General features: G+C 38.9%; 1 protein-coding gene across 1 annotated transcript in view; it reads right to left on the reverse strand.

Moving 5' to 3' along the window:
• cacna1db (calcium channel, voltage-dependent, L type, alpha 1D subunit, b) overlaps positions 1-17,948 on the reverse strand; it is a 94,461-nt gene that overhangs the window by 74,762 nt on the left and 1,751 nt on the right. The window contains exons 2-3 of the mRNA XM_044351905.1: positions 16,839-17,310; positions 16,361-16,466 (exon numbers count right to left, since the gene is read on the reverse strand). Of these exons, the coding sequence (XP_044207840.1) occupies positions 16,361-16,466; positions 16,839-17,310 (578 nt within the window). The remainder of the gene's footprint in view (positions 1-16,360; positions 16,467-16,838; positions 17,311-17,948) is intronic.

Below are 17,948 nucleotides of genomic sequence, written 5' to 3' on the forward strand. Positions count from 1 at the left end.
TTCTGATGGTTTGATTATGTTTAAGCACAAAAAGGACTTTGTTACTTGGTGTAAGTTTATGGAACAATGTGCGAAAGTCACATGCTTTGTCGTACAATAGTGTCACGCTACACTCCACGCTTGCTCTTGACAGACAAGTCATAACTGCTGCTAAAGGTCCTCGTCAGCGAATCAAACAAGAGATGCTGCTGTTTTTCACAGGAAAACAATTTCCAAAGAGCACCTGTCACCTGCACTGTTTCCTCTAATCATTTCACTTTTGACTGATGTGTCTTCTAACACTCCTGCCTTTCAACATTAAAAACTGATGTGATGACCTGAAAACACCCGGTGATGTCCACAATCACATGTGTACCCACATTTATCAAACAAGTAGTTAGCAGTCAGTCTCCAGCCTCAGTGACGTCACTGTGAAAGTCTTCTAGTCTTTCACAGCTAGAAAGATCTGAACGTTATGTGGCAGCAGGAGGTGTTTGGTTAGGTTTAGGTTTAGATTTAGTCTTCTTTATAACCCTGACAGCGCAGCAAAGGAGAGCTGATGACAGAAGAGTGAGGCCCCCATCATTTAGATCAGAGCAAGAAGGGAAACGTAGCAGCAAGTCTGATGTTACACAAGAGCCACAAAACCACTGAATGCTGAACATCATGAATCTTTCTCTCCTCTCACCTGCATGACCTCACATGTTGAGCCTAAACATCAGTTTACCTGGACGCTGAGATCGATTTAGGGAAGCAGACGAATGTCATTCTCTGACCCCAAAATATAAGACATCTGCCAGATTTCAGGGCCAAGTTGAGGTTAAATGAGCGCAACAAACCAGCTAAAGCGTGGTGCAGTGAGTCAGAGAAAGGAGGAAGGAGGAAAAAACTCTTTAATTTAATTTAATTTAATTTAATTGTATAGCACAGCAAATCAAAAATGTATTTAAAGTTATTTAAAGAGACACTCTTGGCTGACCTCCACTGGTTTAACGTCTAACGTGATGTGCAGGTGTACTCCAGCAACCCGTGACATCACTGTTGGGTGTAGTTACAGGTGCAACAGATCGCACTTCTGACAGCCATCAGTTTTTCGTGTTAAGTGTTATTCTTTCATTGCAAGCTAGAGGAATTTTTAAACCTGTGCTGATGAAAGTAATTAATCTGAACTGCAGCCACAGACGTGTCTGTAGCTTCTCACAGCTTCATTGTTACAAACGTATACAAATCCAGTTCAGGTTACCACTAAGCCTCTAACCAGCGAGATACTGTATAGCAAAATGTCTCACTCCATTTTGCTTAGAGGTGAACTCCATGAATTGATATAACTGACAGTTTACAACCTTTGATATAACAGTCGCAGCGTCCAGTGAAAGATTTCAGCCAAACAGACGAGCTGCAGGTTTAAGTGCTGCTCCATCACTTGCAGAGCGAAGCGCCCTGCTGTTAAGGAGAAAACTGTTGAACGTTACAAAGAGATTTAAGTTCTCATTTATCCCACGAGCCATAAACCTGCTTAGCTATAACAGATAATCTCCTCATCACATTTCCTGGTCATTCAATCTACTGCCACTTTCATTATTCATTTTGAACAGTTTCGTTTGAGAATTATATATATGTCATTTGCAACAAGGATCACCTGAATCACAACGACTCACGTTTGTTTTTAAAAGGATGATAAATGACTGAAATGAATCAAGAAACGATGAAACACTAAAACAGCAGATTATCAATATTTTAGAGTTGTTGAATGATGAAAGGTGATGCAGTAATTTTTTAACAGATATCTTCATGTTTTGAATGTTTCTATTTCTATACAAGAAAATAACCTTTATAATAAATATGTATTTTACAGCAGATGCAATTAAAATCTGCTTTTTTCATGTTCACATCAAACACAACACCTGGTCATGCCTCAGGTAGGTAGATATTACATGCTGTATACTAACATGCTTAATTTGTGCTTAAACGTGTGTAAAATCGATATCATTTGCTATAATTTTGCTTCTCGTCTTTTCAATGAAATTTTTTTTATAAGCTTAAAAACAAAAGACAGCAATTTGGGTCAAGTTCAGAGGAACACTGTGTTTTAGTCACATGGTCGGGTGTACAAGGCTTAACGCTGCGTTCAGTAACCGTGCTCTACTCCACGGCTAATGTCTGAACTAAGTGTGGTTTTGGAATACAAAGCTTTAAAAATACAATGTGTGTGTGTGACACAGAGACAGAGAGTAACAAACACAGTGTCTATGTTTGTGCCCTACATTCCCTGCAGTGTCTGCAGTCCCTGGGCCTTTGGGTACTAAGCAGTCGGTCCTACAGGCCTCCTGACATCTGTCACCCAGCGGCCTAAAAACCAGTAAAGCCCCTGGGCTCCATTTAAAATACGCAAACACTCGCATAACAGTCAGACGTGCACACAAGTGTTGGTGTGTGTGTGTGTGTGTGAGTGAGGTGTTCATGTGAATGTGTGTATCTGCATACAGAAAGAAGACAAGACGTTCTCAATATAATTGGTCACAAGTTTGCAAGTAATGTTGTCAGATGAACATTTAAAAGAAAAGTTTTATGTCAAAAATGGATATAAAATATGTGACTTTGCCCTCCAGCTGGAGTTTCACATAATTAACATCATTTGTTTTCACTAATGTCTGAAAGTTGAAATAAATATTTAACGTAATATTCTGTAAGAGTTTGTATTCTTTGGACTTTCACAGACAGTATATTCGCAAGCATGTTTGCTGCAGTTACACAGAGAGTCTATATATAACACATGATAATGATGAAGAGGAGTGACAGCTCAGACAAGGAAGGAAATGACTCACAATGATGGGACTGCACTCTAATAAAGCTGTATGATCACAGATGTCCTGAGGCACCTTTAATAGGGAGTGCACACACACACACACACAGATGCACAGATACACAGATACACAGATACAGGGGCTCAAAAATACTTCCTAGTCAGACTTCTTTAATTTAAAAAAGGGTGACTGAACACAAGCATTAAGACTTAATACGTATTTTGTGCTCAGGACATATACAGTAGCTGCTGAGGGACACAATGACCAATAAATAGGGGCGTGCACTATGGATAAATGGATAAAATCTTCCATCATGGTACATGTAATTTTATAACACAATCTAAATACATATTGATATCAACATTTTCTGGAAAATCGATTACAAAAAATTTTCAATTAACAGTGATTTAAAATGGAAAAAAGCAGCAACTTCACAAATATGAGAAGAAAATATGACAGTAATATGGTACTTTTACATGATTAATGACTTAAATCATCATCAAAATAGATAATTATTTCATTTTTGTTGGTTTTGTTGTTCATTTCTGGATTACAACTCACACACATATACACATGTAAAAATGTTGTGATCTTGGATATACTGCAGTTCCCTTGATAACAACACAATGTTTACACAAGATTCACATGTGAACCTTCTTTCCTGCTTTCCCGCTCATGGTGTGGTAGCCTTGTAAAAAAAAAACAAAAAAAACACTTTTTATACCCATGGCAATCCACCAAGGATGAATACACACACACCCACAACCTGAAGCGTGAACCTGCTGTTGATATTTCATAAGACACACACACACACACACACACACACACACACACACACACACACACACACACACACAACACGTGGACAGTGAATGAGCTTTAACAGAGTGTAAACCAACAGGGTAAATGAAGCTTTAAGAACATTAACTGTGGTCTTCTTCACGCTATACCACCCCCTCCACATCCACACACATCCGTCAGTCCCTTAATGCTGCAGTTCCCTTATATATAATCAAATAACAGCAATAAGGTAGCGATGTAGTGTTATGTTGGTGTCTGTCTGCATGTTAAGTCTGCTTTTTATCATCCGTGCATATCCTGTTATATCTGTTTCATTCAACTTCCTCTAAAACTTTTCTTTCTTTTTTACATTTTTAAGCATATAAACTAATTATGGGACTTGTTCTATTTCTGTCGCAGGCCAGTGTGTGGGCAGTGTGACCTCTTGTTATCTGATCACAGTGTAGACAAACACAGCCTGTTGTTCCACTCTTTTCACTTCACGGGTACAAGTAGTGGAACAACAAGTGCCATTTGGTGGACGTCTGGATGAAAAACAATGTGAAGACTTGATTAAAAAGTTTATGAACCGTTATGTTCCCTTTGTGAAAGGTATAAACTCTTCTATGACTGACTTTGTAGTTTTAGACCAATAATTCAGCAGTTTGAAGATAAGCAAATGGGAACGTCTGCTCATCGACCAGGTCTGTCTTTTCTTTCCATACAAATGATTCCAATCTGTTGTGGCACCAAGAAATTAAAATGGGTGAAGCAACGTGATATTGTGATCTGGCCTCCCTGAATGCATAATTATGTTCAGGTGCATCATCTTCCCTTTAACGTATAAAAACTTCCTACTGCAACTTCAGTCTTGATCATGTTTTAATTTAAGTTAAGGATTGCAGGATCTTTTATGGGTTGAAGTTCAAACAGAAAGTGTTTAGACGCCTAAACTTTTTGTTTGCATAATGTTTCTCAGCTGCTTAACTGATGACGCTTGGCAAGAATAAAATACTTGATTTTCAATAATTCACAAAAACACTGAGCGCTGAATTAAAACATGTGCTTAGGATGCACTTTTAATAGCCAGCAATGTGGTCATTTTATGAGTTTTGTGATTCACAAATGTGACATGACTGTCTTCACCATTACCTGGAACAATCTTTTAATAAAAATCCATCTTAGTATCCAAACATGTACGACTGCCAGTCCTTCACAGCTCAGACACACAAAGACACACACACACACACACACACACACACACACACAAACACACACAGAGTCTGTGCTGTTCTGTGCCTGGCTGCTAATGAGAGGGCTTCACCTCACATACTGCACACTCACATAAAGACACCTACATCCTTTCTTACACCCACCTACACACATACAGCAGATACATGAAGACACATAAATATGGATACAAACACAAAATATTGCAAAATGAAAAATAGCTGCAGAATATGTGTGAGGATGCGTATATTGTGCGTTTGACTGTGTATCAAACACACCATACTGCCCTAAAGGCGGACAAGTTGCTAGGTCAACAACCAGCCACACACTGCCATAGTCTGATCACCAATACAATCAATTGATCTCTCTCACTCCCTCTCTCTCATTTTAGATGCTTTAAAATGACAGCTGATACCCAATACAGTATAAGACATGGCTGAAATCAGTGTAATAGTAAGAATATGTTTTCTGATATTATACTCAAGATCCGCAAATGTATGGACAATTGCATAAAATAAATGAAACGTCTTCCGCTGTCATGTATTAAATCTGACACCAATTAAACAAAAACATTACAGCAATAGTGACAAGTCAGCTGATCGATTCAGCGATCAGTTGTCAGACCGTTCATCAAGTGCAGCCTCTACAAATATGAGGATTTGCTGCTTTTTACGATTTTTACCATCATTAAAAACTGAATATCTTTGAGGTTTGGACTGTTGATGGGACAAAAAAAAAAAATCAGTTTGATAGTGTCAATTTGGGCTCCTAGAAATTTCTTGTTTAACAAGACATTTTTAGAAATGATAATATCATATGATCATGATGCAGTTCAACTAAAAGTTAATAATGAATTTTTGACCAGACTATTAATTAGATTAATAAAAGGAGAAAAAAAAGACCTCTGGGTTCTGAAGCATGGTCTGTCTGTATCTCTCACTTTCTTTACAACACACACACACGTACACGCGCATAGAAAAAGACACACCCACACACTCATGTGCTTGCTGAAGCAGTGGCTGCTTATAGTGTGACTCTCATTTCCCCTCCTCTCTAAACCTTTAATCCTTGACTGAGAGAAAAATGACGCAACCTGACATTCTGTTCTGAGCATCACACACACACACACACACACACACACACACACATAGACACACACACACACAAACACACACACACACACACACACACACACACACCCATACACACACATACACACAGACACACACATACACACACACAAACACATACAAGCATAGACGCACACACAGGCAAAAACACATTCAAACAAAAAACACACCTCAGATATGATTGCAACACATACACATAGACATTTACACTAATGCATACAGATCATGTGTACAAGTTATAGATGTACACATACAAATGGTGCACAAGCACAAAAACACACATGAAAACGCGCACACACAGGACAGTTTGTGCAGATGTACCGTCCTTTGGGCAATGTTTTTATGCACAGAAGTGCCAAACAAGCAGTCTGTGCTTTCACAGTGAGACAGATTAACAACATTCAGTTGATGTACGAACACAAACCTGAATCAAGTCACTACTGTACCGGTGATTTGGATCAACCCACCTTGTAGCATTCAGGTCTCATGACAACCAACTCAAACATCTTCTTTCTGAATCCTGGTGAAGACAAATGTGTAACACAAACCTTTAACCAAAGACAGAAGCCTGATCTCTTGTTGATGGAGTGAATTGCAGTTATGAGACTCAGTAGTTGGACTAATGGCTGTGCCTAAGAACAGTTTTAAGATGTTACTTTTCTTTATAAATAATGCACTAAATTGGAGAATTACAGTGGTCAAAAGTTTCCTAACCTTCCCAGGTAAAATGATTAGGGCCGCAACTAACGATTATTTTCATTATCAATTAATCTGGCAATTAATTTCTCGATTATTCGATAAGTCATTTGGTCTATAAAATGTCAGTGAAAGGTGAAAAATGTCCATCACTGTTTCCCAAAGCCAGAGGTGACGTCTTCTAATGTTGTTTTATCCCAACGAACAGCCCACAACCCAAAGATGTTTATTTTTTAGAAGACTAAAGAATCACAGAAGTCTGAAGAAACCAGAAAATATTCATATTTAAGACTCTGGAGTCAGAGAGTTCTGGCATTAAAAAGGATTAATCAATTATCAAAATAGTTGGCGATCATTTTTCTGTTGATCGACTAATTGATTAATCGACTAAACAGGATTATTGTCTGAAACTTATAAAAAAAACAGAAGACTCTCTGCTTGACAAACATCCACGTTTCATCCACAACTCATCTGCCCGTTTACTGAAAGGAGACTCTGAGATACATTAAAAATCATAAAATTGGCCTAACACTGGAAAAAAAAACTACCATGAAGATTTAATTTTTGGAGGCAGGTGCATGAGAATCAGTTTCATTTCACATTTGAAGCGAATTGAATTCAGGTGAAGTCGGGATGTTTTCTGCTGCGTGCTTTGACTCGTATGTCATGACTAAGCTCCGGCAGAGTAAAACACCCCTGCTGCAGAGTCTGCCTATGGTTTTAATCAGAAAATTATGTGGCTTGTTACCATGGTTTTAACTCTATATCCAACCCTGCATTAGCCAAAAGATTATTTACCCTTTGATCTCTGACTCATGCTGTTCATGTGAAGACTCACCCACATGCAGTGAAATGGGCTCCACTAATGAGAGCAGAACACACACACACACACACACACACACACACACACACACACACAACCAGTCAGGTTAACTGGGCAGAAACACAGCCAGATATGCTTCTACATCTGCTGATAATTACAGCTAATAGACTTTTCATGATATGCTTCTGTCCGCTTTTTTCATTGTTGGTCATTATTCACATATCAGTTTGAAATATCCTCAAACTGCCTGTTCACATTACATTTACTCTTTCACTGACTGTCACACCTGATCCCTTCACTTCATGCAGGTTTCTACATACAGACAGAGATTCACAATGATTCAACATATTCTTTCTATATGTACAGTACCAGTCAAAAGTTAAGACACACTTTCTATATATTTGACTGGTACTGTATATTATGGAAAAATGTTCATATTACTCGCTGTGACTCAAAGTTAGAAAAATGCATCGCAGTGTGGCATCTAAGATATATTTTATTATGAAATTGTGCTCTAGTAAAACTTTGCAGAAACTATTTGACTCAATTGCATTAACTCGATTAGATTTTTTAATTGTTATTTCATATAATCTATTTCCACAAACTTTAATTAGACAGTAGAACGCACAGACACATCAAATCCTAAAAACTGATCTAATTCAAACCGGAAGTCATTTTACTGCACTTTGGTCAGAAGGCTGCATGTATACTTTGATTTACGAATACACAGAACCTGGAACAATAACTCTGTTGTACTATTTTGACATGTTTTTAAGTTTAAATGCCAGAGGGACGGGGGAGATAGCTGAGCGCAGGTATGTCATGACAGTTTTTCAGTTGCATCACAAATGTTTCCTGTTTTATGTGATGAGACGTCAAATACAGGGTCCGAACAAACTGTCCCTGAGACGCTGACAAACTCTCTGCACACCAACGTGACCTTTATCTGTGATTCAGTTTATTTACTCATCTGCCGTCTGATTTATATGTTGTGATGCAGCCGTTAATGCGGGGGCATAACAAGCAGGTGGGTCAGACGTTACAAACTCATTCTCAGCCAGACTCTGTTCAAACTCACTGAACTTTAAATTTGAATTCTAGTGAAGATCCCAAAGTTTCCAAACACACCAGATATATCAGGTAGAATGTTGGGAAATGTGTAAAATGATTTTAGTTTTGATAGTATGGTGCAGCCAGTCTTGGTTTTGAACATTTTACCTAATGTAAACATCATATTGCTTCAATAAAGACGTGTAAATAGCTGATGCAGCCAGACAGTAAAATGGTTTTAACAGCCTTAAAGCGACCTCAAGACAAAAGGAAACTGTGTGTTTATCTACCAACAGACTTTCAATCCTTGCAATATCTTGCATTGTAATCAGATAAAATGCATAATTTAATACAAATCTGAAACATATGTTTGTTGAAGAGGAGTTCTCCTCCTAGTGGAAAGCAAACACATCTACACAGAGAGTAACGTAGATGTTTCAGACAGAGCAGAAAAATCTCATGCCAGAGATATGAAATTATTTTTCATGGAGCAGAGGTGAGAGGTTTGTCGATGTTACTACGTTACTTTTTTCAAAACTGAAGTTTGCCGCTATGGCGAGAACACACAGTAACAGCACATCCCAGCAGGTGCGGTTTGATCTGCAGGTGAAAAGACATCTAGGCAAAACAAAAACCCAACTATACACGCAATCACATTTGAATTTTATATCTTAATTGTAGTTTGTCTCAGTCAGTCTTCACTGACCTGACTGAGCATGTCCACTTATATACAGCATGCCTTTAAGCCATTCACACACACACACACACACACACACACAGCCTCTTACTCCATATACTCACACAGCAGATTCATATAGGAGTCTTATGGGATTATCAGATGATCAGCAGTGTATGTTAGTCAGCTAGCGGTCAAAGGGGCCATAAGTCTGCTAAAACACTAACCAGCTTAATAGGATATTAATCATTCTCCACTCAACAAGGGGAGGTGGAAGGGAGAGAGCGAGAGAGAGAGAAGGAGGTGGTTTAAATAGAGAAAGAAGAGCAGTGAGAGGAGAGGAAACAAAGAGGAAAACAAGAATGGAAAGAGTAGGAAGAGAGTGAGGCAGTTAAGAAGACAGAATGATCATTTTTAGTGAACAGACAGTAACGAAGAGATAAAGAGAGAGCGGGACGCACCAGTGTGAGCAACAAACAAGAAAACATGCAGTCTTCTACAGTCTACGCTGCAGGCCTTCATGCTCAGTGTCAAACTGCTGCTTGTACACTTCATTTTGGAAAGACTTCTCATACATATACAATGAGCAATAATCAACAGCGATGTCAGAAACACGTCCAGAGTAGCAAAACACATCAGATTCTTGCATGAACTTTCATTTCAGTTACAGTCTGTGTTTGACATTATGAGGAGTCTCTTGACCTCATATTAATACTGGCTCAGCTAAGCTACAGAGAATAAAGCAAAATTATAGGTCATTATGTAACTTTTTACTTTAACAAAATGTGAATTTATTTGTATTTATGTTTTTTTATTTGCAGGAAAATGAGCAACTGTTGTGGTTTGTCCTCATTTATTTCTTAGTTTTTATAAGGAATCATCCTCTGAGCTTTGTTCCCTGTAAACTGTGGTTGACAAATGTCCGCTGGCAGCAGGAAACAACAAGTTTTACATTCATGGGAATATCAATTATAATATTTTATTAATGTGGGGAAGAAATCAAATCAGTCACATGGCAGTATTTATTAAAATCTCCTCTCTGTCAATGGACCCTCCCACTTGTAAACCCCCGCCCTACATCTCCCCACCCATCCACCCATCCTCCATCCATCCATCCATCCATCCATCCATCTCTCTCTTTTTCTCTCTCTGCAACCTCCACTCATTTATGGACGACTAATCCACTGCCCAGCTTAATCCCTCAACCTGCTCTCACACACACACACACACACACACACACACACACACACACACACAAACACACACACACATACTTTCTCTCTCCTCCTGCACCACTCAGCCCCTCGTTCTGGCACACGTCCTCTTGTTCAGAAACGCAATCAAATCAAATACACAAACTCACTACGAGCATTTCTTCACTGGAAAGATTTACGTGTGCACAAGCAGCTCTAAATGATATGAGTTTAACTGGAAAACAGTAACTCACGCTGAAGCTCCTCACAGTGAGTGCTCTCGTACTATTGTATGCAAATCACCCCACACCATAATCATAATGAAACACAGTGAACAGTTTGTTATTTTTATGTTTTTGTCAAAGTTACATTTTCTTCCTGTGGGTAATAGGAGTAATACTGAATTTGTGGTTAAGAGGCTCATACATGCATTAACACCAGCATGGTGATTTAAAGGCTGTGGCAGAGTTATTATAATTATTTGTGGTGTACATGATTTCCTAAGAGTTGGCGAGAGAACAAATAATAAAGCCACTTATTTTCATGTCAAGTTCATGTGGAGATTTGTTTTAGCTGCAGTAGCTGCGTCCCCCAGCCGTCGATTTCCTATTCTTTGCTCCAGAAGGAGCTCAAACAACACCTACATGCTTTCTAAAAAAGGATGTAGTAGTGCAGCAGTCATACAAATACTACTGAGGTGAGAGAGATGACCTGCGTTCCCCAGAACATGAATGGATACAAAAAAAAACACAGTTCTTAGAGTGTGTGTCACAGTGTCTGCTTTGGAGTATGTATTATTATGGCTTTCATAAAAATATATTTGTTATTAATGTTATTTATATGGACTCGTCACACTTACTATGTTTGCTTACATCTCTAGCAACAAGCATCATACTGAACATGCAGGTGGACAGATACTTTAATAATTTCTTCCTTTAACATGTTTGTTAATTAGGTTTTGGAGCAAGTCACTTCATCAGTAAGCAAACGACTAGTAACAACTGTTCAGTCTTGTCTCTTTCTTTAATAAGAGAAGAAGACAATTTTTCCCTCATCTAGCGAGGACTGTCACGAAAGGCCAGACATTAGACTTTTAAGTAAGTAGAATTTAAGCACCACGTACCACAGCATTTTTCAGAAGTCAAATTAATTTAAAATAATTAATATCATAATTAAATATCAATATATTTCCAACTTAAGTCTTATGCCTGAAATTAAAGTCCCCCTCCACTCAACAATGTGTTTTGCTTCTTGTTCCTTCAGTTGGATGTTTGTGCTTCACTGTGCAGAATGATGTTTATGCAGTTTGACACTAAAAGGCTGTTTTCACATTCATCTGCTGAAGGGGAAAATTTTCTCTGTGCTCACCTTAAATCTGTGTGACATCATAACTGGGAGTCAATCCTGGTTCAGTATACAACTTACACAAGTTGTTGACATGTTGTGTCCAGCAGTTAAACTTTTGAAATGAACAATATTTATATATTTATAGGAGTAGAGATCATTTTAAGAATTTAGAACTAAACTTTTTTTACAGAAACAACATATCAGACACAAATTATTATTCCAAACAGATTATTTTTAAATGTTACACATCTGGAGGGGATCTTTAACTCTTGTTTTCAAGACATCTCTGCCATCATGACACACTATATTTCTTATATACACCTTGTAAACCAATTCTAACCAATTCTCAGTAAGACAGTATATCATGTTATCAAAGTGTGTGCAATCTATAGTACACTAAATTCAACATGACAGAGTAAAACAAGTAAAACAAATTGTTAACTGTTAAATACTGTTAAAACTGATTGAACATTTACTGTAATCAGACAAATCCTTAGCGAAGAAAAAAGATAAATTAGTGACCAATTCAGGATGATCAGACATCTCTCTCTGAAAGCAGAAAAGAGCAGTGTGATGTGAGACTCTTTCTCTCTGATGTAACAGAGGTGCAAAACGATACACAAACATTCACTTTCTCTTTCACACGCACACATATACTGTACATTGTGCTGTGAGTGTTGAGCGTAGACTTGGACAGCGTGAATAATCCCCATCTGTTGAGGGAACATGCTACGTTTCTCTGCGTCCGTCTCTCAATCGCCCACTCCGCACACACATATATACATATACATATACACGTACACAATTCCCAATGAAGCTAAGAGGGTCCCTTGCCAGCCTAAAGAGAAAAAAGAAAATGTTTGCACTGCATGAAAAAGTCTTCTGAGTCCTTCTTGTTTGGAAAACCAGATGCCTGAGGATTATCACATCAGAGCGGGTGAGACAGAGTGAGAAAAGCCACTGTGACAAGGCTGGCTATCTGCTATTCCACATGGATTAAACATCACACTGACGGTTGGGGAAAAGGTGGAGGGTGGGAGTGAGAGGTTAAATTTCCACCATTACTACAACTGAGCCTGATGGACCTGTCTGTCTGTGCTCTTTAGCTTATGGGTCCTTCTTGTCTTCATTAGTCTTCAGTAACAGATAACAACAATCAGCCATTGACTATAGCAAATAAGTTACACACTAATGATGACAATCTTTTGAAGAAAATGTAAATTGCGTAGAAGTCAGCGTACAAAATGCTCCTGATTTTGATTGGTTTAAAGGCACACCTCACACAGGTGTTTTTGCTAAGCTTGTTTCAAATAAGAACCCTGTCAAGGGGGTCTTAAAAGTGTTATATGTAAAAAAAAAAAATCAAAAGTTAACTACAATTATCAACAGACTGTAAAGAAATAACAGTTTTGACATTATGTCAAAGACATCTATGTATGTAGAGATATTTACTGAAGTTAGCATGCTCACGAGCTAGCCCCAGTCCATCCTGTCTCATAATACCACGTTGTAACTCAAGAAGCAATAGTGAGTCACTGTGGTGTCCAGTCTACCCTCAGTCCAACATGAGAAGCGGAGGTAGTGCTACTTCTTCTCCTAAGTTAGATTTATTCAAGCAAACATTCACACAATGTTAGCACTGAATTGATATCACTATCATACTTAGTGAAAGTCTTAGTTACTTAGTTTGCTAGCTAACAGAGCACTGATTATGCACTATTGATTCTGCGCTAGCGTAGCGTAACATAACAAACACCCCAACTTTCTGGTGATATGCTGCCCTTCCCAAACTGGTTTGGAGTGTGGAGTATGAATTCGACAGGTGGCCAGTTCTTACATATAGCACCTTTAAATATGCACTTGATGGCTACATACATAATATAATACTAAAAGACTGAAGCTAAAGCTGCATGTGCCAGGCTGAAAGTCAGCCTCCTCACACAGTTGATGATCCATGTAGAAGTGGAAATAAAGAAGCAGTATTGCTCTCGTTTTGCTGTGTAGAGTTAGTTAGTTAGTATGATGAAGTGTGATAAGGAAAAGTCTAAGGACTGTTAAAGAGCAAGACAGACCTGCTAACATTACATTAAACATTACAGCATACAGGATGACCAGCCTCCACACAGTAGCAAAATACTGCACAGCGGATATGAACATTATCTGTAACCCCACAAAATACGTTAGGTAAGGTTATTGCTATAGGTATTATGATTGTGTTTTTGATTTTGGAAAGACAACTACTACTAACTACTAGCGACTTAAAATGCTAGTATCGCAACTGGAACCCCATAAACACTATTTCAGCATGTGGACAAATCCAAAGCTTGACAGGCCTCTTGTTCAAGCCAGAGAAGGAGGAGGTTTAGCGAACAGTCAAATAAGTGAGGTCACCAAATTACATGAACTAATAAAAGTTAAAACAGGTGCAACAAAGCTAACGGGAGTATGTTTATGTCAATCAAGCATGATCAGTCAAGATAAATGAAAACACCTGTGGGGCTGAACCGTGGCTGTGTAGGGGCTCTAACCAGAACGTTTTTTGTCATCTATGGTGGATTCGGTCAGATCTCTCTCTAACATCAGCACTCGCACAGGCCTGTAAATACAAGGCTGTTAACTAAAATATCAGCATCAGTCCAAACTGCATTTTGTGTTTTCGCTGTGAAACATCTTCATCTGTCTTCTTACTACCCTCATGGAGTAATTTCCTGTGACTGGTTGGTATATCTTTTCATGAGCAGTGCAACAGTATTAAAAGGACTGAAACTCACATTTCACTTCATTTCCATCAGGCATTTAGAGTCTGTTCTGACCTCACCAACAACCTTAACCAAATAAGCCTTTTTTTTCACTGCTCACATTTTGATATGTCACAGTAAGAAAAGCACAGGTGTAAAAAATAAATGAATGAATTCCATTTAGCTGCTTCGGTTTCGGGGTCCTGATATTGTGAACACTGGCTCAATGCCACAATGTCATGTCTTACTGGAACACTTGAATAGAAGAGAGTCATTGTTAATGTTATTAGTAATATCTGTGCTTTTCCTGCTGTGACATGTCAAATCCTGCTGTGAAAAGGTTATTGTTTGGTGAAACGTTTTCCCTAAAAGTTGTACCCTTATATGTGCAAAAACGAATCTAGTTTTTTTTTTCCATCTTTGGTCAGGGCTCAGCAGCACTGATAGTAATTTTGTCATTGTCACTATTTAATTAGTAGTAATTAGTGGTAGTATGAATAAAAAAATACTAAATACTGAAAAATCTGCTTCCTTTGCTGTAAATTTCAATAAACAGATCATTTGAGTTTATTACATAATCATATCTGCCTTGGATTCATTCACTGTATTGTATTTTATGGTAACAGTTATTATTTTGTTAATCGTTTGATGCTGCCAAATTACACTGTAATTATAGAGGCTCCAAAACAAACTGGTTTCATCTCTCACTGCCTTTCTGTCTCATAGCCTCGGCGCTGTTCTCATGACACGGGGAGCTGCCGTGCCACACAGAGGGATGACCTGCTGGGTGTGTGTGTGTGTGTGTGTGTGTGTGTGTGTGTGTGTGTGCACCACTGTTTGTGTGTGTCAACAAAACAATGAAACCCGACACATCCATCCAAATATTGCCGGGAAAGCCCTCTGACACAACACACACTTGCAGCCAATCACACTCATGCAAAGGTGTTGTGTCTAGCCTTTGTGTATAATCTGGTTGATGACAAATAGTGGCATGAGCAGCTAGAAACAGCAAGCGTGTGTGAAAAAACTACTTTAACCTTTTCTACACCTCCAGCAGGCAACATCTGCAGAACCACAAACAGCACAAAGAAAAGCCAGGAAAGCATGAAAACCACTGCAGTACCGACTCCCCTTAAAGCAAACGATTCAAGGTCTTTTTTAAGAGTCACCAAAATTAAAACAAAAATAAATAAATTGTAATTTTCACCAAGTCTTTGTTGTTCTTGGTAGAAAATAGTTCCAATAAAACCTGCTGACAGTGACGTCTCTGGATTATCCATTGTTTCTGAAAACACAAGCTGCTGTCGACTTCTTAAATGTAATTTTTCATTCTGTGAGCATCACAAACACAGCTCTACTCCTCTCCGTTATGTTGAGGTGGAGGCAGAAATCTCAAAACGTTGGAAATAAAACCAAAACTAGCTGAACGGCTTAACCAGAGAGACAATGTGCCAATATGAGGGTTTAAAGTATGAACTGACAGTTTCCTGATTTTATATGACTGCATCTCTTTTATTCAAATAAATGAAGGTACTTGCTGTAGCACACCAAGCTGTTCTTTATGTTCTCCCTGATAACTGCACGTTTGGTACCAAAAAACTAAAAAGTCAACTACATAATGTCTGCTGATCTTTTCTATTCAAAACACCAGATAGTAGTTTTTTTATATTCTCATAGGGATCAAAAGACATAAAGTACACTTGTGGCCAGTCCCCAAAATTATCACAATGTGTCCTTCTGACAATCTGCTACAGCTCAAGACAGTTTCCAGTCACCAGTATGTCAATATCCTGACAACCTACTGATCTGGGCATTTAAAAACAGCAGGGGTATAAAAGGCAGTGAGGTGTAGTAAACACCAGTGCATCCTTTACATCACTGATCCTTGTTTCTTTATTTTTCAGTCGTACTCACCAGCTCTTGGTTGGTAGAATTGGAGTCGTCTCCGGGGAAGGGGATGTAGATGGCTAAGGCCACACAGTTGGCAAAAATAGACAGCAGTATAAAGATATCAAATGGTCTGGAAAAAGACAAACTGTTAAGGAAAACAAATTGTCTTAAAGAAAGACATAAAAAAGAAAGATTATGATGAGGGTTTGTGAAGTTAGTGCGTTCTCAGTCATAGCAGGGCTTTGAACTTTGATGATAGAAGTGTTTATTTGAACTGTGTAAACTTGTCATACTTTGGTGAATCCCTGCATTTTATCTGCAGTAGTCGAGTCTTCTCTCTTTGTGTTTCTCTCACTGTCTTAAGAACAGGTGGAGAGAACTTCATGTTATTTTGAAAACTAATTTATTGGATAATTGTCCGTCTTCTAATCTATCAAATATTTGATCCATACAAACAAACATCAAACTCAACCAGTGCCTTTCTCTCTGGGCTGAAGGATACTTCCACTCCACCAGGCTGATGCAGGCCCTGCGGATCGGGTTGTTGAGGGTGAGGCAGAACAGAGCTCTGGGCGGCCTGCTGTTGATGGATCCGCCCTGCTTTTTGCTTTTGGCGTACTGCTGCCTCTTCCTCTGCGCCAGTGAGCCCACAGGAGCTGGTCCAGTGGTGCAAACTGAGGGCCGTGAAGTCATGTCAGGCTTTGCAATGTCATCGCCCTGTGCTTGGCGGGCAGCGCTAATAGCGGCATGCCAAGCCAGGACCGGGCTGACACCGGTACCGGTGCCGCCAGGACCCTGAATGCCACTGTTGGCTCCGAGGAGGCCGCAGGCAGAGCCGACGGGCTTGCCAGTGCTGGCAGGGGCCTGAAGGGGATCAGGTGCATGGAGCTGGTGCAGACGGGTGTGGGTTTCTGACCAGAGTGCAGAGGCGTTAGTAGAGGAAGTGGTCCTTTTGTTGCTGGCATACTGTGCCCCTGGAGGGAGAGAACAGGAAACAGAAACTTTACAATATAGGACATGTATGTAATAATCTGGTCAACACCTACTGAGACTAGTTTACTAGCATCTACAGTATGTGCAGGAACCAAAACCTCCTGTAAAGATCAGATCATCAGATAACACAGAACACCAGGAGAGCTGTAGGACAAACTTTACATTTCAGTATAATTAAAGTAGTTTATAATCTAACACACACCTGTTTGACAGCTTCATAGGAGAATACCATCTAGAGAAAAATTTGTGGACTGCACATCAACACAAACTCTTAAACAACGTATGTTTTGACCTTTGTTATGCAAAATGATCCCAGATTTGATGTTATGAACTGCTGAAAAAACTTTGCACTGACACCTGTAGCGTGCATCGTATTTTATGCAGTTTTCTACACTGAGGAACTTTGGACACTGGCAGATTCAAATAAATAAAAAATGTAAATTTAAAATCTAGAAATTACTCAACATGATTAATAATATATTGGTTAACATGATCAGAAAAGCTTGTATACCACAGGGACAAGAGTGTCTCCAGACAGAGTTCTTATTTCCTGTTAGTTTTGACATTTTGCTTTCAAACTTCAGGTTTTCAAGTCTTGTGGCTGAAGAAATACGGAATT

This window comes from Thunnus albacares, chromosome 5, assembly GCF_914725855.1.
Source record: "Thunnus albacares chromosome 5, fThuAlb1.1, whole genome shotgun sequence".
Classification (NCBI taxonomy): Eukaryota; Metazoa; Chordata; class Actinopteri; order Scombriformes; family Scombridae; genus Thunnus; species Thunnus albacares.